The sequence below is a fragment of the Rutidosis leptorrhynchoides genome, chromosome 5 (assembly GCF_046630445.1).
Source record: "Rutidosis leptorrhynchoides isolate AG116_Rl617_1_P2 chromosome 5, CSIRO_AGI_Rlap_v1, whole genome shotgun sequence".
Lineage (NCBI taxonomy): Eukaryota > Viridiplantae > Streptophyta > Magnoliopsida > Asterales > Asteraceae > Rutidosis > Rutidosis leptorrhynchoides.
In genome coordinates, this window is record NC_092337.1 from 431,733,866 (window position 1) to 431,758,054 (window position 24,189).

The 24,189-nt window shown below is 32.8% G+C and overlaps 2 protein-coding genes across 2 annotated transcripts; both read right to left on the reverse strand.

Moving 5' to 3' along the window:
* Positions 1-2,118: 2,118 nt before the first annotated feature.
* LOC139846705 (heat shock factor protein HSF8-like) lies at positions 2,119-5,865 on the reverse strand. The gene is made up of 3 exons (XM_071836195.1): positions 5,467-5,865; positions 2,854-4,014; positions 2,119-2,523 (listed from the first exon to the last, which is right to left on the reverse strand). Exons 1-2 carry the CDS (start codon positions 5,749-5,751, stop codon positions 2,878-2,880), a joined length of 1,422 nt encoding a protein of 473 aa, XP_071692296.1. The 5' UTR covers positions 5,752-5,865; the 3' UTR covers positions 2,119-2,523; positions 2,854-2,877.
* Positions 5,866-6,396: 531 nt separating this feature from the next.
* LOC139850061 (uncharacterized) lies at positions 6,397-7,382 on the reverse strand. The gene is made up of 2 exons (XM_071839656.1): positions 7,113-7,382; positions 6,397-7,020 (listed from the first exon to the last, which is right to left on the reverse strand). Exons 1-2 carry the CDS (start codon positions 7,380-7,382, stop codon positions 6,397-6,399), a joined length of 894 nt encoding a protein of 297 aa, XP_071695757.1.
* Between the last annotated feature and the right edge of the window lie 16,807 nt (positions 7,383-24,189).

The window sequence follows — 24,189 nt, forward strand, 5'->3', positions numbered from 1 at the left end:
ATCTCTTGAATTGGATTATAACATTTAACTTTAACCAGTATTTTGCCAGCAATAAGATTTTGCGTTTTTTCCGTAATGCTACAATTTTTTGTCTCAATTATTGGACCCCACCATGAAGCAATCTTCCTGAATGTCTCTTCTGTCCAGTGTGAGATTGGTACCCCATAAACACTAACCCAAGTTAGTCGTCCTGGATATGTATGATTGTCATTCCAACGTCTAATGTTATGAATCCATCTCTTGATATTGTGATGTTCATTGGCTAATATGTTTTCAACTGTTGATTCGGATTCAAAGATAATCAAGATTTCAAACCCTCCTATGTATTTGATTACAAAGTTTGAAAGACCCTCCTCATTACAAAGATCTGTTAGTTGTTCTAAGATCTCTAAATTGGAGGTTTCACCTACCAAAGTTCTTTTAAAGACCTCAGAATAGTTTTCCTTATCATCAAGTTCTATTCCTCTGCTCATGTTTGTATTGGTTATGAAGTCGTCAAGTGGGTTAGGGGGTTGTTTGGAAGGTGGTATATTCGTAGATGGAATGTTTGTTTTCGGTTTATAAGTTGGAGGTGGAGAGTAGTTACTTCGGTTTTGATTGTGTGTTTTTGGGTAGTGTTTAGGTTGGAAAAGAGTTGGCGATTTGTGTTTGTTTAGGGGTGGTTTATGATGGTGGTTACAGGTGTGAGGAGGTGGTACAGTAATGGGTTTTGGGTAGGACTGAAAGTGACGTGTAGGGAGGGTTGGAAAGTTTGAATCTGAATAGTGGAATGAATGGTGAGGGTGTTGGTGATTATTTGTTTGAATCTTTGGCAACATCGTTGAAGGATCGATCATCCCTAAAATTATCACCCTTCGAAACGGTCTTTTGGAATTCCTCTCGACGACTTTACCTTTCCAATTCTTATTAATCGGTTCAACCACCTTTCTTCCATAATCTCTCACAGTCTCACCTATTTATATACACCCATACATATACACACATCTATAATAACATTTAATTTACACACATCTATAATAACATTTAATTTACTGATTTTTAGATTAACGTTTTGTATCAAAATCAGGAACCGAAACCCAGGAAAAAAATCGTTCAATCCACTCTTATAAAATTCAGTCTCTATATGACACTCATCTGGTATAGTAAAGCGGTTTCAGAAATATTTGAACTTCATTGGGTACTTTTAACGGCAACCAAACTTTGAGTCAACACTGAACTTCATTGGTTATTTTTAACGGCAACCAAAAGTTGAGTCAACGTTACCCTTATACAAAGCCTCACATTTAAAAAAGGGGTGATGATCCCGTACGCCACCACTTTTTAGTATTAATGTATTGTACTGTACAACTATTCAATGCATTTTTAGTGGTGTATGACTAAAAGTGGTAGTGTACGGACCACCTCTACTAAAAAGCCAATATTTAGTAGAGAGATTGTAAAAGTCGCTAGTCGATGACCAGTTGTCCAGTCGGCCAAGAACTTGTAGGGATTAGTCGATCAAGTTAAGGACTAGCAAGTCAAGTTGTGCGTTGACCAACGACTTTTTGACAGGATAGAATAAATCCGATTTAATACGACTTTTGACTGATTGAGATGTTGACTTGTGACCATTGACCGACTTGGCTTAGTTGACGTGGCCTATGTCAAAATCCTTTTTCGGAATGGTTAATACATATGTTACGATGGCTTCAAATGAGAGTAGGCCTAATTTTATAACGGGAAAATTATGATAATCTAAAGGTGATACAAGCAACTTTGACAAAAAAAAAAATTGAGTTCAAATAGATTGAAGGAATATTCAAAAATTGACACCTCTTTATCTTGGCTTTCTCATATATACCACACTAAAAGTGACCATTGCACCACTGCCATAGATAGAATATTTCTCCTATATAACCTCTTCAACCTCGATCATATATTAAAAGAACAATCAAACCTTCACCAGGGAAGAACCACTAAAAGGTACAGACTAATAACCAAACTAAACGTCAGCTTATAAACATTGGGAAAAAGAGGCTAACCCTTAATACAAGTTTCATATATATATATATATATATATAAAATATATATATATATATATATATATATATATATATATATATATATATATATATATATATATATATAGTCAAGAAAACGGACAACTAATATGGCATATGAGGGCTATTAGATTGTCTGATGTGCATAACTACATAAGCTCCCAATAATTACAGTAGAAACTGCCCATTTAACTTTAACAATCTACTAGGAAAACTTCAAGAAAAAAACAACAGTTCGCTGAAAATGCTTAGAGGGCTTATAAACCCAAACCCACCAGGTCATCAGCTATAAACTGCAAAAAAACAGTAACTTAGCTTTACTTATCTCGGGTATATATTTCTGACCTCCTACTTTCAGTAATAAGCTTCTTCAAAAGATCTCATGTTGCTGCTTAATGAACCTGTACAAATATACGCTTATATTTATACCACCCCCATTTTTCAACCCATCTTCCCCTTTCCCTATCTTGCTCCTTCAAACTACCTGATACATCCATAACATTGTTCAAAATCTACCAAACCGTAACATATCAGTAAATCAATTGGGTCTAATTTTATGCTTTTAGCATCTTGCATCTATAGACCTTCTAAGTTCGTTTCCCCACAATATGCATTTAGTATTTCAAGTTTAAAATTTGTAATTGTTCATTCTATTTTGAAAAAGACATGACTGTGTGTCTAAAATTGTAAGTACACAAATATCTCATGCAAAAAAAGTTGTGCAGAATCAAGTATCATCTTCCCAATAAGGGAAAGCGTATGATACACTGACAAATAAAACATCAATGATATGATATTACATTCGAGCCTTTACCTCGAATGATATTTGATATATAAATCAAGTCTTTCTGGTATTGGAAGACAGAAGGCCCATTTGTGTAGTAAGCTGCTGAACTTGAGACCCAGAACACTCTGTTTCCTGTTCTTTGTTTTCATTTTCCTTCATAACATGATCATCCACTGAACGCGAGTCCATTCCATCATTCGTTTCGACCTCGGGACGCGCGTCAAGAAACTGATCCCATGACGGGTCATAAGAATTAAGGTACTTCTCCATCTCTGTCAGCAAATTATTATCCCATTCTAATTCTGCTTCAGGAGAAAAATTTCCAATATCTAACTGAAGTTTCTCATTCAACATGTTCGGGTCCAAAAGATCCTGATTCTGTGGTTCGGGTTGCATGTAACTGTCAATGTTGCCATCTTGCACCAGGTCAGACACATCCGGTAACTCTTGACCGTCAATTAGTGGGCTTGTATCTGAAAAATGATTCGCTACAGCAACTTCCGAATTTGCTTCTAGCGGTGCAGAGAGCACATCTGTAACTGCAGGTAAAAAAGATTGACCAGGTGTTAACGGTGTAACGTCTTGTAGAGTAACACCGGAGCTAAAAGGACCCAAACGAGGTGAAGTGGTATCAAGTTTCATGATCTGTTTAAGCATTGATTGTGCAGCATCGTTAACCACCGGTTGGTATTTAACGATCCGTCCGTCAGAAGAATGGTTGTTTGAAATATCAGCGTCTTCTTTAAACCTGCGTTTTTTATTCCCTTCAGTAATGAGTCGCGTGCTTTCATTTTGCTGTTGTACAAAATGAGCCAAAAAGCCAGGGCTGTTAACTGCTTTTGCTAAGAATGACATCATTTGCTGCTGCCGTTGTTCCATCCCTTGAAGACGTTGCACCATTGATTGCATTTGATTATCAGTGGTCTGTTGTTGCTGTCTCAGTCTAACAAGCTCCTGCATCAGAACATTTTTATCCCTTTTTAGTCTCTCGACCTCTTCTTCGAGACCGAATTTTCCAACTTCAACACAAGCACCGACCGAGGAGGTCTGTTGATGAGGTTGTTGTGGCGGTGGATGATGACCAGCAGTTGATTTTCGGCGAACAATACCTTTAAGCAAGTGTTTTTGACCTCGTAGAAATCCCTCATTTGCAAATTCCCAGCGATCAGGATCGATTTTCCTAAATCCCTGATCATTAACATTCCAAAAAAAAAAAAAAAAAAAAAAAAATTATGTCTCAAGCTGGTATTTAACATTTCAAAAGAAACTACAAATGGTGTTGTAAGCATTTATCATGGTAGGGTATTATGCTAATTGTATGACAGATTTAGGACCGAACATCATAGAATGCTAAAGTTCATCTTACAGATTGTTTGGTGCTTACTAGCACCATTTGTGTGATACAAAGAAAATGTGCAAACGGGAGGGAACTGTGTATAACCATGGGCCAATCTCTTTTCCCTATAGCAAACTCGTTTACTTTATTACTTAAAAAACGCAGAGCTCAATATTTTTGAAAAGTCTACTTTAAGTTTATCGTAATTGTATTCTCATATAATTAAGATTTGAAAACAAGTAAATGGTTCCCTATATTGATAGACCTGCTTGTTTACTTTTCCACTTAATGATCTGTTTTAGCACAACTCTTAATTCAGTAAGTAAAATTGTTGTTTCTTTGCACCTAATATGTTACTTAATCTGATAATTGGTTTGTTTCTAGAACACATAGGATCAAACACCCGTTTCCATTAAGAGGCATATGGAAACAGGACTTATTACTGAAAAAAAGTAAACAACCCCACTTACGTATGGATCCCCTTTCTAAATTTCTAAATGATAGATAAATGACACCATGAATTATGGAGCTGCTAAAAAATCACGTACTTATATATGTATACATTCACATGTATCTGCACAGAAATAAAGAACATATATTTTGTCGACGATATATACATTTGTTTGACTTAAATACACTAATGAACACATTCTAGAAAGAAAAAAAAAACATCACTCATTACTCAGTATGTAAGAAAACAGGACTGCATATTAGTTAAGAGAATAAATAACTGTTTATCTCTGGTTAATATTAGTTTTCCAGGTCTTTTTTCTTCAAACTGTAGCTGTCAATTAAGCTCTATCGTTTAACTCATTACTCATCCATCACCTTTTGGTTAGTTGTTATCATATTTGACTGAGGTAAATATATGACTACCGACTAATTCGAGCAACGGTTTTAAACACTAAAGATGTCAGCATCTAGGTTTTTATTTCCAATTATTGTCTTACCCCTGCCCCTTTGAAATAGTGAAGATCAAGAACCTTTATATATAACTATAAAACTTGACCTCCAGGGATAATATGTTATGCTTACACCCAAATGTTAAAACAAAAGTCATTCTATAGCAGCACAGCACTACAGTCTCTTGTTGCAGTGATAATTGGAGAACAAAAAAAAAAAAAAAGTCTATGAGATCCACTAATCTCATAACTGCATCTTTCAATTGCTATAGAACCCTAATCCAAGTGATCAATTGTAAATAAGCTCCAAATTCGTTTTATCATATAAAATTACATCAAGCAATTAACATATAATGCCAATTAAACATTAAACAATATCAAAATCTATAAAAACTAACTTACATATGTATTGAGTTGACGAACAAAGCTTGAAAAATTATTGTGCTTAAAATATTTAGGCAAAAGATCTCTAGCAAACTCCGGGGGGTCCCACACAACGAAACTGTTATTAGTAGCGCTCCATGAAACAACCTTATCAGTAGAAGGATCATCAACCATATCGTAAGTTTTAACTAAAAACGGCGGAGGAGCATTCACACTCGACATCGGAGGCGGCACCGGCGGTGGAACGGTGGCACCGCTTTCTGCGGCAGATACGGTAGCGTTAGTAGAGGTGTTAGGTTCCATGGAGATGAAATTAGGATTTGATTTAGGGTTTTGGTAGCGCCATTGACGGATATTTGAAACCCTAGAAAATAAATTTTGATTTTGTTTTTGTTTTATTTTAATTTTATCTTTTTTTGGGGGGTGGAAGTGTGGAGAAATTGTTTGAAGAAGAAAAAAAGTGATTAGATGGGGTCACGTTAAATGATGAAAAAAAGAGACACGGAGAAGGCTTGTATTTTTCTATTCATATACTTTTGCTACAAATAGTTATAGTTAATTAATATTAATATTAATATTAATAATAATAATAATTAGGTTGCGCCTTTAATTTAAAATTGGAGAATAAATAAAAAATATATATTTCTAAAAAAAATACTAGTTGTATTAAATTAAAATATACATTCTGAAACAAATATTCAGTTTACACCGTCCGTTTGTGATTAAAGTGTACGAACACTATTGTTTTTTTTTTTTTTTTAAGCAAAGAACTTATATAAATCGTGAGAAAAATACAACGAAACCCTCGGCACCTAATAAGAGTAGGCTAAGAGGGAAGACAGAATAATACATCGAGTCTATAGCTAAACGCTTATATCCTATACAAAGCTACTAAACACGAAAAACATACCAAGATGTAGAGGCAACATCTTAGTACAAAACACAACATTACATTTGAAGGTAGCTACTCGGATTTGACAACCATGTAAGCCAATCAACTTGTCTTCCTTTTACGCGTGAAGAGATCCATTCAAACGTTTTAGTTTGTATCTCATTAAGAGCACCAGGTGGATTCCAAGATTTGCCCTGAAATATCTTATTGTTCCGGTTCTTCCAAATAAGATACAAACAAATCCAATTTATCGCTTGCCATAACTTCTTTCCAAAGCCCGACATAGAATTATTATCGGGAATGCCACATATTTCATTAATGCTAAAGGATGAGAAATTACCCATATTCCACAAATTAAAAACACGATCCCAAACGACCAAAGCAGATTTACAAAAGATAAGTGCATGATCCACGGATTCCACGTCGTCATCACATAAAGGACATCGGACACTATGGAGGTCTATTCCTCTCTTGTCAAGTTCAGTCAACACATGTAGTCTCTTTTTCAAAGCCCACCACGCAAAAATCTCAATTTTTTTTTTTTTGGAGTGAGATTGTTTCGAAGAGTGGGCTATTGTGGTCCGGTTGTTGCTAAGGTTTTGTTGTCGAACTCGCATGCTAGGATCTTGACTCTGAATAAACCATCCGACGCCATGGACCATCGCCATGAATCTGACTTCCTGGAATTAAAAGAAAAACTCGATATCATGTTAGTAAGAGACGCGAGCTCTCCTGCTGCACGACCAGAAGGATCTCGTCTCCAGCCCCAAACTGTCAAAGCACCTGACTCTGATATAATAACACGATCTTTGATCAAAACCTCCTTACTGCATTCGAGATCAAAAAGCCGAGGGAACAAACTGGACAGTTTGCTTTCGCCTAACCACTGATCGAACCAAAATGAGGTAGAACTTCCACTTCCCACTGATTTGACGAAGGATTGTTTGAATTGCACCTGTGCCGCATTTAAAGAAGAACCTGCTGCAATTATATGTTGCCAGGTGCCTGATAATGAAGAGTGGCGAGAGCCACTTTCCACCATTAGACCCCCACATGAACCATATAAGCTACGTATTACTTTAACCCAAAGTGAATTAATTTCGGTTTTGAACCTCCACCACCACTTTCCCAAAAGAGCAAGATTTTTTTACTTTATAATGACCCGATGTTTAGTCCCCTCGCCCCATATGAATTAATAACTTGATCCCATTTAACCCATGAGATTTTTGACCCAAGACCCGAACCCCCCCAAAAGAAGTTTCTTCTCACACTCTCAAGAACTTTTAACACACAAGGCGGGACACGGTAGAGTGAGAAATAGTACACCGGGAGGCTTGTAAGAACCGACTTTATAAGAACCAATCTTCCTCCAAAAGACAACGATCTCATTTTCCAACTTGATAATCTCCTGTCAAATTTATCGATAACCGTTTGCCAATCTCTAAGTTTCTTCATTTTCGAACCAATGGGCAAACCAAGGTAAATGAACGGGAGATTTCCAACTTGGCAACCCATAAGACTAGCAAGTGACTTGACCTCCGAGGGATTAACACCAACACCATAGACACAACTTTTCCGAAAATTAACTTTCAAACCCAAAGCAAGTTCGAAACATTTAAGGATTTTCATTAGGTTAGAAGCGTTTACTCGACTCCACTTCCCAAAAAATATAGTGTCATCCGCATATTGCAAGTGCGAGATTAGAATCTTATCCCTTCCAACTTCAATACCTTTAAAGAGAGCTCTATCCGTAGCCGCTTTTGTGAGAATATTCATTCCTTCCGCCACTATAATGAATAAAAAAGGGGATAACGGGTCGCCTTACCTTACACCTCTACCTAGGTTGAACTCCTTAGTAGGAGACCCATTCACTAGAATAGAAATGGACGCCGATGTAAGGCAAGAAAGTATCCATTTTCTCCACTTGCAACCAAACCCCATGCATTTCATAACCTCAAGAAGGAAGTCCCAATTAAGGCTATCGAAAGCCTTCTCAAAGTCCACCTTAAACACTAACCCTTTTTCCCGACTAGCTCTTAGGAAATCGACCGTTTCATTTGCAATCAACGCACCATCTAAAATAAATCTACCTTTTAAGAATTCACTTTGCTCTACACCCACCAAGTTAGGTAGGATCTTGCGCAAACGGTTTGAGAGGATTTTGGATAGTATCTTATAGAAACTACCAATGAGGCTAATCGGTCGATAATTGTTAAGTCCCATCGGGTCACCCTTTTTAGGGATGAGTGTGATAAACGAGGCATTGTAACCATAAGAAATTTCACCATACTCCAAAAACCAATTGATTGCTTCAACAAGATCTTTTTTGATAATTTCCCAAAATCTTTTGAAGAATCTCAATTTAAACCCATCGGGCCCGGGCACTTTCGTACTTCCACAGTCATTGATAGCATCAAGTATTTCGGATTCTAGGAATTTACTCTCTAAATCATGCGCATCCTCAGTGGAAATCGAAGGGTAATTCAAGTCTTCTAAAGATGGTGTCGTATGATTTGTTTCTTCAAAAAGACGGCTAAAGTGGTTGAAAGTAGCAATTTTGATGTCATCCAGTTCTTCATTCCATGTACCATCAATGAGTCCCTCGAATGTTGTTTCTATTCTGATTGTTACGTATGACCGAGTGGAAGAACTTTGAGTTCTCGTCGCCTTCTAAAGCCCATCGTACTCTAGCTTTTTGCTTTAACATACACGTCTTTACTTTCTCTTTCTCTAACCAACCTTTTCGGGCTGACTTCCATGTCACGAGTTCATCAGAATTCAAAGGTGTAGTTTCGGCTTTAAGTTCGAGACTTAGGGCCTGCACTTTGCGTGCTTCGATTTCTCCATCTAGCTTGTCATACTTCTGCTTACTCCATACTCTAAGAGCAACTTTTACACACTTTAACTTGGCCAGAAACCTTCGGTCCTTACGAGCAGTAGATATTAAAGAGTTTCACCACGTATCCTTAATTAATTGTTCTACCTCTTCATTATCAAACCAAATATCAAAAACTTTAAAAGGCTTCGGACCAAATTTTTTTTCATCCTCCTTTAGCACAATAGGACAGTGGTCATATTCTTTTCTTTCAAGTGCCACGACCGAGAGGTTTTTCAACAACAGAGCGAACTTACTCGACATAAGGAAGCGATATAACTTGCTAAATTTAATTCCATCTTCACTGACATGCGTATATAATCGGCCTCCTAGAGGGATATCCATGAGATTATTCGAAATAATGAAGTCATTAAATCTTCGTGCTCTACTCTCGATGAATTCACAATTGAAACGTTCTGATTTATCTCTAACTTAATTCAAATCCCCACAAATGGCCCGAGCAACATCGTCATTAGTCAAGGAATCCCATAATCTTTACTTGTTGACAACGTCATGCGGGCCATAAACGTTTAGAATGTTGAGCTTAATATCATTACTCTTCCATTTTCCACTAACCCCAATTACCCGATCGAGTTTAATAACATCAGTAGCGTCAAAGAGGTTAGAGTCCCAAATAAGAAGTTGCCTGCCTGACTTGGCAATCATCTCTTGTTGGATAAAATTGCACTCAGAAGAACCCCAAATAGCATGAACCCATGACTCATTGATCGTGTGTAATTTAGTTTCTTGTTTCTTGTAATGCTAGAAAAGCTGGTTTCTCCTTCATAATCAATCTCTTAACAGGACCAAACTTACTATTTTTCCCCGAACCAAACTCTCTAATGTTATTAGAAACAATCTTCATTATACAACAATAAATTGCGAAAGGCAGAAACAATAGACTTACTATCCAGACTGTGACTTCTTTTCCCACTTCATTCCTAAGCGACATCCAAAGTCATAAATCCCTTCGGTGTTGATTGAGTTAAAAGAACATGTATCCTCGTTATGGGCAGCATCACTCTTCATACTATCTGCACTTTGCTTACCTGAACTTTTTGAGGTATTTCTGCTGTTCTTTTGTTTTTGTCTCTGATTGCACACGAAGTGCATATGGATCGAATTGGTCTCTCATCAGATCTGACTTTCCTAGAAACATTCTTAACATTGAGCATACGAGAAGAGGTTTTCCACCGACGAATATTGGACCAACAGTAGTCTTTTTTGCCTGTTTTGGAATTGAATTTAGCATGTCCAGGAGGATGAAAAGAGGTATTACGGGCTTCAGGTTGGGTGTGATAATCTATGGGTTTAGACGGTATAGTGGAATTAGGTGAATTCGTGAGACCTTTGGGTAGGTGGTTGGGTGAATTTGCGTTTATCGAGTTGGTATCTCCTGGACAGTTTGCAGGGTGTAACGGTGGTGAAGGACGGATTGGGGAATTGGTTGGTGAAGTGATAGGCTTGGATATATGTGTGTTTGGTGTGGGTGAGGAGGTTAAAGGGCTAACATCTAGATGGGCCGAATGGGGCATTGGGCGTGATGAGTTGGGCTTAGGGGAAGGTGAGGAACGATTTGGGGGAGCATTTGGTGAAGTGTTGGCCTTTGGTGAAGTGTTGGGCTTGGGGAGAGATGTGTTTGGGCTAATGGGTGTGGGATGGTGCATATCCGGCTTACTTCTAATTGGGCTTACATTGGGCATATGGGTATCGCTAGGTTTATCATTATGGCCCAACTCGTCAACTGCCAGGCCGTTATGTTGTTTTTCTTGGGAATTGTCATTAGACGCACGCGCCATATCTGGATCGATACCTTTTATATTGGGAATAGAATCATCTATTACCTCTGTGTCTACATCATCATGAGTTACCTGTTTTTGGGAATCCCAACAGGCTGATGTTTCATCTTCTACCACCGGACTCGAATGGTTTCCGTTATGGTTGACGCCACCGTCACAGTTACCTTCACCAGATTCCTCGTCGGAATTTTGACCTGCAACATCCAAATTAATTTTATCGTTATCTGGGACAGGATTGAATATGTCACATCCCCAAATAGGGCCTGGGATATTTGTGACTAATTATATCAAATCACAGATGTATAAACGAGAACTACTCTATATGAGACGTTTTATTGAGTTTTGCAGCGGAAGATAAATAGATTACATTGTATTTAGAGCATTAAATGTCTTTAATTGATATGATATGTAATGAAGACTCCAAACATAGCAAGCAATCATCATCAAAGCAGCAGATATACAGCGGAATCAATATTTAAGTACCTGAGAATAAACATGCTTTAAAAAGTCAACACGAGGTTGAGTGAGTTCATAGGTTTGTCATAAATAATGATTCAGTAATAGATCACGAGATTTAATAAAAGACGATATATCATGTATATCAAAAGTATGCCATGAGCATATAATATCAAAACTAAACGATTTTACCCCGAGACAATACATATGTAATTGTCGAGATCATTATTATACCACCAATTGACCTGAGGTCAACAGTGCGGGACGTTACTCCCAATAGCGCTATTTATAATAATTCCGTTTGCCACTTTAGTTCATCTAGTAATTAATGATATTACAAAACAGGGATTTGCATGTTTCAAAGAACACAATTAAAATACTCATGTTGGTCGCATAATAGTTTGCACTTGTGTCTATCATTTATAAAAATAGTACATGTATTCTCAGCCCAAAAATATAGATAAAAAGGGAGCTATGAAAACTCACGATACGATACGATAGTTTGTAGTAAATATGTGTATGATGGTACTGAACAAGTGCGGAGTTGTCCTCGGATTCACGAACCTATATCAAGTATATATATTAACACATATACTCGTAATCGAATAAGTTGATATATATTATTTCACTTGTTATATATTTCTGTAGTTATATATATATATATATATATATATATATATATATATATATATATATATATATATATGTGTGTGTGTGTGTGTGTGTGTGTGTGTGTGTGTGTGTGTGTGTGTGTGTGTGTGTGTGTGTGTGATTGGTATTATATTAAAAATACCTAATTTGTTATACATGAATATTTATATAAAAATGTTAATATGTTTGATCTATAATTATATGAAATATAATTGTAGTATATGAAATAAGTGTATTCAATGTACAAAATATTTATTTGTAAAAATAATAGTTTCGATAATAATGATTTACTAATAATTATAATAATAATGGTAATAATAGTAATTTTAATACAAATGATAGTTTTTACTAATAATTATAAAGTAAAGATGATAGTTTTAATAATAGCTAAAACGATAATTTTTGTAAAAATGATAATAACGGTAGTAATTTTAATAATAACAATACTATTAATAATAATTACCCTTATGTTAAAAATGATAGTTTTGTTTAATAATAATAATAATAATAATAATAATAATAATAATAATACTAATAGTTACAAAAGTGATACTAATACTAATATTAATAAATTGTTTTATTTTCATAATAATAATAATAATCATAATCATAATCTTAATAATGATAATAATACGTAAAATGATAATATTAATAATAATATAATCACAATACTACTAATAATAATAATATTAGATAATAATAATTTTTAAATGATAATACTAGTAATAATAATGATAATAATATTAGTAATATTGATAATGATAATAATAATAATAATAATAATAATAATAATAATAATAATAATAATAATAATAATAATAATAGTCTTATTATTACTTATAACTATGATAAAAATAATAATAATTATAATACTAATAATAATTATATTACTAGTAATAATAATAATAATAACAATAATAATATAAATAATAGTAGTTTTAAAAGGAAACTACCTTAAATAAGCCCTTAAAAAAATGATGCCCCAGCCCGGAATTGAACCCGAGACCTCTCGCTCACCCGACTACTCTCTTAACCATTCGTCCATAATTGTTTTTCTGAATATATCCCAACACATTTATATTTAACTCATTTCTTCCTGTGTTCATCTTCTTCAATCTTAAACTAGTCGACCAATTGAAGCTCAAAATCCAAAATAACGAATTCGTTGTTTTATTTAAGACTTGTAAACAACTATAAAATTAGAGAGAGAGTTCTTGATTAACAAAAAAAAAATGAAAAAAATAGAAATAAAAGACTGCTGCTGTTCGTAAGTTTTAAAAAAAATTCTTGCTTTTTGATTTTAGAACGTTATAGACCAAGATTACAACACGAATTATATTTCAAATCACCTCTATAAACTTTCCAAATCCTCAATTGATCCAAAAACAACAAACAGAGTTCTAATTTCTCGAATAACAGATGGTTGACTTTTTTAAATTGAAACTTTGACTCGAAAATTAAAGCTCGATAAAAAGAATTGAGAGTTGATACTTTGCATAAAGTTTAGATAGAGTAATCCTAACACTTCTGCATTTTTAGTTTTTGAAAATTCATTGGATTTGAGCTTTTGATAAAATTGAATCAAGAACAGAGAGCCGAGCTTTTTATTTTTCTGTTATTTATTTTGTTTTTCATTCTCAATTGCAGCTGCAGGTTATATGGCGTAATTGTAGTGCAAATAATTGATCAATAATTGTTTGATAGTGCATATTGTGTCGACAAGGATTCAAAAAAAATTATAAACAAAATAAAGCTCGATCACTATCTGGGAAAAGAAGAGAAAAAAAATAAAGAAAACAGATACCTAATTCCTAACCTAATTTTTTTTAAGTATATATAAAAAAATAAGAAAGGCAGATATGAAGTCACGATTAAAAAAAATAAAAAAATACAGATAATGATATTACCTAATTTAGGTATTTGTTGTCTTTTACTTTTAATTATTATTATTAAATAAATACATTAATAATAATACTAATAATAATTATATTAATAATAATTATAATTATAATAATAATAATGATGATAATAGATAATAGATAAAAATAATGATAATAATATTAATATGACAATATTAATAATAAAAATGATAATTTTAATTATAATTAATTATAATGATAATAATCATTATAAAATGTTATTAATAATAATAATAATTATTATTATATTAATGAAAATATTAATAAGTTGTTTTATAATGGTAATAAATAATAATAATGATATTTCATTATATTAATATAAATGTTAAGTATTAATAATAATGATATTTATAATAATCTTATCACTTTTAGTAAAAGTGATAATACTAATAATAATAATAATAATAATAATAATAATGATGATATTTCATTATTTTAATATTACTGTTAAGTATGAATACTAATACTAATAATATTAATAATTTATTAGTAATTTATATTAATGATAATGATAATTATTAACAATAATAATTATAATACTGATAATAATAATGATTGTAAATGATGTACATATACTCACGTATATATTTACATATATTTTTATAACCGATTATTCGTGAATCGTCGGAAACAGTCGAAGTTTAGTTTAAATTTAATCGGAAATTTTTCGGGTTATCACAGAATAGGCCTTCATCGTCATCCTCGAATACATCATATGTGTCATCAACGAAATCTTCATCTGAATCATCAATATCTTTATCTTCACTATCGGATTTGACTGAACTGTTCCATTCTGTGCATTCAGGGAAATCGTAGTTGATTTGGATAGGTCTATTGTTGTCTTCTCGAACAGAAACATATAAAAGCTCATCATCATCTAAGAGCTTCACACACACCCATTCTACTGGACTGTGTTACTTCGAAGATAAATAAGGACTTTTCCAGAGATGAGATTCTGATTGCCACTTTCGATACAACAGTTTTCCATCTCCATTATTTTGCCCCACCATCCCGCAATAGTCTTGAATGTATCCTCATTCCATCTGGTAACAAGGACCCCTCTAATATCTAACCAAACCAATTTTCCAGGGAAACGATACGTGGTATCAAGTGGGCGAACATTATTGCACCATTTGTGTAGGGCATGGCCTTTGTCCTTGATGATCGATTCAGCTACCAACACCGATTCGCACACTACAAGAACAGTTAACCCGCCCAAGTATTTCAATGCAAATTTCACCATTCCTTCGGCTTTGCAAAGCTCTTCCATCTGGTTAAGTAACTCTAAACCTTTTAGCTCGCATTCAATGGATTTCCCTACATGGTCTTGGTTAATTTGTTTTCCTTTAATGTTAACAACTCGTTCAGTGTTGTACTCCATAGGCACATTACTGTTATGGGTACATCTAGAGCAGCCTGTTGTTCTTTCTCTACTTCTTTCTTCTTTAATTTTATTAAGCTTAATCCTAAGGTCTTCCTTCTCCCTATTGAGCTGTGTAAGTTTAACCCTTAGGTCCTCGTTTGGCTTGCCTGCTACATCACTGAACTTACGATCATCCCTGAAGGCGTTTGAATGACTTTTCTATCTGTCATGCATCACCTTTTGGGTGGGATTGCAGTAGCTTCCTGTTGCTATTCTTTCTTCGGCCTTGAAGATTCTTATTGCAACACCCTCCAAAAGTAATTTTTTCCAACTTGGCTAGTAGTTGGTCATCATTACTTACGTTTGCAAATCTTGTAAAGGCAAATCTATTTTCACCCCTCAATCTTTTTCCAGCAACATATACATCTCTAATGTATAACAACCCTCACTTTTCGACTTCTAAATTTACTGAATTAACCCTAGGGTTATCTGCCTGACTATATGTATTAAGGGTTATTATATACAATTAAATATTGACAGAATAGTAATTTTTAGTTAACAATGTACGCTTAAATAAATAATATATTATTAATTTATATAATTTGACATAATTTAACTAAGTATATAAACTTTGTATCACTTTTATTATTTAGTTAATGTATTATATATTTAACTATATAATAAATCCAATTATATATAAATGTAATAATATTTACAAACTTACTAAAACTATAGTTTAATAATTAAAATCATAATTATTATTAAAAATACAAAATATCGAATTATTTATTATTTTTATGCAAAATTTGTATTTATTAATTAAATAAAAATAAAAAAATATTGACAAATATTCTTGGAAAAGCACTAAATCAATTTGTTTATTTATATAAAAAAATCCTTAAAATAAATGAATTTAAAAAAAATAAATAAATAAAATACTTTTTAATTAAAAATTATAATGGAAAAACTACTTTTATTATTTTATTTTGTGCATTATCCCATGACCTAACATTTAATACTTATGAATTTTAAAATCCCATTAAAAATTAAAATATTTCTTTTTCTTTTAATTATTTTATTCTTTTTACCTAATTTTTTCAAGTATAAATACCCCTCATTTCTCATTCAAACTCACACCAAAATTTCTCTCATTCTCTCTTTGAAGAATTACTACTAGTAAGTATTCTTTTCATACTTTTTACTTTTTACTTTTTACTTTTTACTTCGGTTTATTATTTTATTTTTTACCAAAACATGTAAATAATGTTATAAATTATATGCAATTAAAAATAAAATAAATAACATGTTATAATTAGTAATATATGTTACTAAAAATTATAAAAGTATTTTTATGAATTAATATATAGGAATTATAATTAAAATCGAATTAATGAATATATATGTATATACGCACCTAACGTGAAGGTTATAATTAAAGATAGCGTACAAAGACTATAAACATCACCGCTACTTGTGGCCTAGGGTGATCCTTGTTACCATTATGGGACGCTTGTGGATCTCGAATGCCAAGACTTAGATTCTGGTCAAGAGATCCTGGGCCACTCGGTAACAATAGATCATTCGAGTGACTTGCATGATAGGAACGAAGTTTGGGCGAGATTGTACAACATCTTTGTTAAGAATTATAACCCGAACATTCTTAAACTAGAAGCTTACTATAAGCGGAAGCTTTCCATAAATAGTAAGTTTCGAAAAATAGAAACTTTTGAGAAATATGAACTTTTCTCGAAAACCGTCACTATCAATATAGTTGCTATATTAATAAACATACTTTATGTCAGTTAGACATTAACTAATCAAACGTTATACCTCTAGGTTGATATCCAGATCACTTACTTGCTTTACTTTCCTTCTTGCGTGGAATACTTCAACTGCTATTTAAGGTGAATTCATAGCCCCTCTTTATTGCTAGCAAACTTACTTACTTTACTTGGGGTGTGACACATGCTGTTTTTACTTTTTTACAATTTAGACACAAGTACCAAACTATTAAACTATGCTATACCCGGCTATGTCCGACTAAGTCCCTACAGTGATATTTTTAATTGCTGTTGCATGCTTAATTATTGGGGGTAGGCCTATCGGGAGTAACGTCCTCGATATATTTGACTAAGTCTTTTTATTACTTGATAATGAAATTAAACCGACAAGGACAGACACAACTTGTCATGGGGCAAACTTGAACGTTTAGTCTAAATATCACGCTTTGGCATAACTTTTTGATCCTGCGAGAGATCAACTTTACAAACTAAATCTTGTGGTCTAAAACAACAGTCAAACTTTTGTTAAACCTATGAACTTCACTCAACCTTTTGGTTGACACTTTAGCATGTTTTGTCTCAGGTGCTGTTTGATTCAAGCTTACTTATCTACTGCTTATGTGATGCTACTTGGACATAGGATCAAGAGATTATCGCATTTATTACTATTGCATTTAAACATTTACTTTACTCCTTTGTAACGACATTTCATTTTCCGTTGCGTACTCAATAAAGTTTAACTTTCTCATTTAGTATTGTTCTCGTTATTATAATATGTTGGTATATTTTGATATTAAGTCATATTTCGCCCAGACCCTAACTGGGGGTGTGATATAATGTCTCCATGTGGTTTAAAGGACCTCCATAAATCAGTGACCGTCCAATTCTCCGGAAAGTTGAAGAAGAAGAACGAGGTCAAGTGGATTCTGAAAAGACTTGTAAGTTGATCTTGAAGCCCTCCGCTATGCCGATCTCGAGCTCTACCTGTGCCGCCGTTACCTGGGTTACTCTCTCTCATCACTCTCTCTCTCTCTTACACAACCTAGAACGGTTTGAGATAACCGATTTTTTTGCGCATTCGCGTGCGTAGTTGTAAACAAAAGTATTTGTTCGCACCAAAAGTTGGGCGGACCATAAGAAGGTTTCGCTAGTTCGCTCGAAATGGTAGCCAAACTATTCCAACGAACCTTTACGCACAAAACTTTTAGATTTTTTTATTTGAAAAGCTAAAATTTTAAAAATTTTATAAACATAGACCTTATGACTATACTTAAATTTTAGGACATGCATTAAATAGTTGCACCTAACAAAAAGCTACCTTACTAACTTGTACGAATAAATAACTACATTTCTAACATTTTTGTACTACTATTATTAATGCACAATATATTTTTTTGTTAATTATAGCCTTAGGGGCTATGATTAGAAAAAACTTTATTGGACCTAATTACGCCAATAGTCTCTAAAGTTTACCATTAATTTCATCCTGGGTCCAAAAGTTCTCTTTTGCATTGTAACCCGTAATGTTTTCATTTGACTTCATATTGATCCCCAAACCTAACTAGCTTTAACTTATATAGGTTAGTTTGTATCACGTGCTTGACAGACCATGGTATAATAGTCATTTTGCGTTTCTGTCTATTATAACACATCATACATTTTCAGCATTTTAAATTGAATCACATTCAAGTTTTCAATCTCAAACCCTAATCTTCAAACTACAATTCGCCTTTGTTTGTCAAAAATTGATTTACAAAATGGTTACATAAGGTATATTATTTTTTATTATTATTTTTTTCAAGAAATAAAAACCAAACTCGATAAGGTTTATTAATTATATAAATATAAATAATCTCAATTTTGTGCATAAATGGTATGAGAAGCTTTATGTATATTACGAAAGCAATGTGGAAATCTTTTGACCTGTTAGAGATTATCATAACTTTTGACCCATTCATTAGTAATTGATATTGCTTAAAATGATCATATATTTAGACGCAATATCATTTCAATATGTAATGTTTTTAATTGTAATTTCCTTATTTTTAATTGTAAACGTTTAAATAAATAAGTGCGAAGACGATAGACGAAGATCGCTCGAAAATGAAGATTTAAAGACAAAAACGAAGATTTGAAAGACCAAAACATCCAAAATGCTCAAACGTACAAGTTACACTCCAAGTGGTTTAATTTATCGATGAATAACGGCTAAAAATTGACAAGAGTACAAGCCGCGAAATACAAAGTACAAGATATCTTAGCGTACGAGAAAACGTTCAAAAAACCGAAACCGAGACATAAACCAAGCATCAACGTACAAGTCAACGGAGCAAAAATTACAAGTCAACTATGCACAAGAATATAATATAATATATAAATAATTCATTATAAATATAATAATATAATAATAATAATATATAATAATAATTCAATCACTTACTAAAATCAATAGCCACCGAAGAATTATTGCACTCAGCTACTTTTCAAACTTTGCACAGTAACATAAATTGCCTATAAAAAGGCACTCATTCACGGATCAGTAGCTCAATTCACTCTCAAGTTTCATTCCTTTTTCATATTTTTAATATTTTAGGTTTTATATTTTAATCCAAGTTCTAAGTAGTAGTTTGTGGTGTAATTCAAGTTTACGGGTATTGTAGTACTGCTTTTCTACCATTCCAACTCGCTGTAAGTCTACACATTCCAACTTCGTTATTATATTTAAGTATCGTTATTATCGTTGTTATTACTATTGTTGTTACTATTGTTGTTATTTTTTAGTTATCGTAATTTATATTTATTATTATCGTCGTTATTATTGTTATTTATTATTATTATCGTTATCATTTATTATTATTATTATTGTTATCATGTCCACTTTATATAATTTATATTTTTATGTCGTTATAATGTCCAACTAAATACCCATAGTGGTGGCTAAAATGTAGAACCTCTGGACAAATGGATTGAACCATATTATAATATTATGATGTAACTTTGACTATTTTTAACATTGAGTTTAATCACCGGACCATTGTTATATAATTTGATATTTTCACCCCTATCACATAATTTATTAAATTGATAAGCGAAAGTTAATTAAATTTACGTAAATTATGCTTCAACACCTCAGTGATCTAGACGGACATATGGACAAATTATTGACAACAATTTAGAAGTGTGATCCGGTGGTTTGGGTAATATTATAGTTTATATAATCGTGTAATTATAAAAAGGGAAGACCGTTATAATTTTGGTATTAGCGAAAGTTAAAACCGGATTAAATCTCAATTTGAATAGTCGGGGTATAATTTAATTCGCTAAAACAAGATCTAGCGAAAGTTAGATTTAATTTTAGTTAGTTAAATCTTTATAAATCAAAAGATAAAATATAAGGATATATATTAAAACATCGTAATCGGACTTAAAAACAATCCATAATTCAGAGGGGATATATTTTAGTAGCCATTACTTTACTTTATTTTAAATCTCACCAATTTCACTTTTTGCTACGTAGATAAATTTTAGTTACTTTTTACCGTATTACTTTTTACTATTTTACTATATTGCCATGAAAAACTTTATTTCTTCTATTTTGTCAAATTAGTATAAATTGTATTTTTATTTTCGTTCATTTAGTTATTTAATTTTAGTTAAATTTAAATTGCGTTTAGTTATAATCAGTGTTGTAAAAGTCGTACGACTTGACCGACGCGTCGGCCGATGCGTCGTTTTTTTTGGGTTCTCCGTCCCGTTTTTTCTGAAAAGAACTCAAAAGACGGTCAGAGCTAAAAGTTTGGTCAAAGTCTGTCAAAGACGGTCAAAAACGGTCAAAGTCAGTCAAATTTTCGTCAAAATTCGATATATTTTAAAATTAGGGTTTGTTTTCATATTTTGGGCCGCTATTTTCTCTGTGTCCTTACTGATTATGTACTCGGTAACATTAATTGAGTTTTAAGTTTGATTGTTTTTAAATTCAAGTTCTTATTTAAGAAATTTATGGTACATAATCAACTATTTTACATATATATAAATATATATTTAAGAAATTATTAATAAAGTCAACGTTGGTCAACGACCGATGCGTCCCTGACGCGTCCCCCGACTCGGCCGACGTGTCCTTTTTAGGTCTCGACCGATGCGTCCCCAACTCGCGACTTTTACAACCTTGGTTATAATTAAAGCCTAATTCAAAATCCCCCTGTTTTAATAGTTTAACTTTTAGCAATTAAAAATCTTGAAAACGCAATCTCCCTGTGGAACGAACCGGATTTACCAATGAACTATTACTATACGAATAGGACTAGTTGCCTATATGTGTGAAATCAATCCGAATTCATAAAAACGCCATATGATGTTAAAGCTAAGGGGTATAAAATACTATTAAATTTTAGCAGGAAATACTATTAAATACGATACAATTTTACACAAGATATTTATTTATTTATTGAATGGATATACTTAAACCTTGCTACAACACTTATAGGCAGTGTACCTAATCGTACAGTAGTGTAGTTTTTAGTAAGTTCGGTTCGTTCCACAGGGAAAATCTTTAAACAAAGCTTAACGCTATATTAGTTTTATTTTATAAAAATACAAATATATATATAAGTAATATTATTATTATAAAGGGGGGTTTTTACCGTTTAATGACCGGTTTGTCGATTTTAAAACTTTAGTCGCAGTTAAAACCAAATGTAAAATATTAAATAAATAAAAGACTTAATTTAAAGCGTAAAGTGAATAACGATAATGAAATTGCGATAAATAAAAGTGCGATAAAATAAACTTGCGATAATTAAAAAGTACGATAATTAAATATGATAACAATAAAAGTGCGATAATTAGAAGTGCAATTAAATATAAAATAAAGGAAATTGAATATGAAATAAAAGAATTATGCTTATTTAAACTTCCGTAATCATGATGTTTGACGTGTTGATTTTAGTTTTATGCCCATGGGTTAATTGTTCTTTGTTCTGGATTATTTAATATGTCCATACGGATTTGTCCATAATAGTCCATCAGTCATAAATATAAAGAGCGAAAGCCTTCGTCAAATTATTCTTATTCCCGAAGTCAAATATTTCAACTAATTGGGGATTCGAATTGTAACAAGGTTTTAATACTTTGTTTAATGAATACACCAGGTTATCGACTGCGTGTAAACCAAGATTTTACTACTTTGTTAACAATTACACCAATTACCCTTGAATGTAATTTACCCCTGTTTCAACAAGTCTATTAACTATTAATCCAGTTCCGTGTCCGGTAAAATGAATAATTATTGGTATTTATAGATATCCCGCCCACCGTACCCAGTCAAGCGTATGTGGTTATATATAAATACGTCGAATTATAAGTTTGTATATTAAATTAACAAGGTATTGTTTAGTTAATATAAAACCCATTAATAGCCCATAGTCTAATTTCCACAAGTGTCGTTCTTTTATCCAAACCCCAATTATGGTACAAGGTCCAATTACCCAATTTTAGTAATTAGTCCAACATCATGATTACTTCGGATTAAATAAGCATAATAATAACTTAGCTACGAGACATTAAATTAAAAAGGTTGAACATAACTTACAATGATTAAAAATAGCGTAGCGTTATACGGACAGAATTTCGACTTACACCCTTACAACATTCGCTAACATACCCTTATTATTAGGATTAAAATTAAAATTAAAATTAAAATATAAATTATATATATATATATATTTACGTATATATTGAGAGAGAGATATATATTATATTTTTAAAATGATCAGAATTCGTTTGCTTTTATAGGGAGTTTCAGTTTTTGGGGCTCAGCGACTCGCGGCATTTTTTGCCTTCAAACTCCGCGAATCGCGGAGTTTGAAATTCCAGCTCACCAGCTTTGGCTTCTTTCTTGCCGACGATTTTAAATATTAATATAATATATATATATAATTTTTAAGAATTATTTATATATTATATTATATTCATGTGCATAGTTGACTTGTAATTTTTAGTCCGTTGCGTCGAGCGTTGAGAGTTGACTCTGGACCGGGTTCCGGATTTTCGAACGTCCTTGTGTACAATTTAATATCTTGTACTTTGCGTTTTGAATCTTGTACTCTTGTAATTTCGAGACGTTTCTTATCAATAATTGGAACTTCTTTGATTGTATTTTGTACTTTTGAGCTTTTTGGTCGTTTGCGTCTTCAATTCGTCGAATCTGTCTTTTGTCTTCACCTTTTAATATTTAAACGAATATCACTTGTAAATAGAAAATTTGCAACTAAAAGCTTGTCTTTCTTGGGGAATAATGCTATGAAATATATGTTCGTTTTTAGCATTATCAAATATTCCCACACTTGAGCGTTGCTTGTCCTCAAGCAATATAGTCTTGAAATACTAGAATCACTTCTTTATTCTTAACACTTTGTACATCAGTGATTTCTATACGGCAGTATAAACAATGGTAGTAACGATGTGGTTTACAGTCCCACATGACTATAAAATTTAGATCTATTAAGGAAATTGGATCTTTATGAAAACATTTGATCTTTTGAAAATTAAATCTAGCTTTTACCCTAGATAAGTTTTCCGGAATAACCCTTCACCGGTGTTTGAAAAATATTTTTGTGGGTTTGGTGGGTTTCAGATTTGAAAATTTTAGCTCAAAACTTATGGTTTTGTGTCCCCCACTTGCTAACCTTGTATTAGGAAAGCAACACGTCCAGTATATTTGCTCCGTATATTACCTTTCGGTAAACTACCATCTGGTTGTAAAGGAAAGCGTTGAACAAGCAACTGTTAAGGCAATGTCCCCTGACATGCTTTTAATTATGGTCTATAACGTGTCGGACGCAATTACTATCCTTTGTAGGAGCAATAGTAAAGCTCACCCTTTTAATTTGTCGGTCTGGCACAAGGTCCTGTCTTTGACCATGCTATGCAACCACCGTTCTTACGGTTGACACCCGATCTAGTTCAGGTGACCTAATGAATTCCAGGTGAATTCCTAGGATTTTA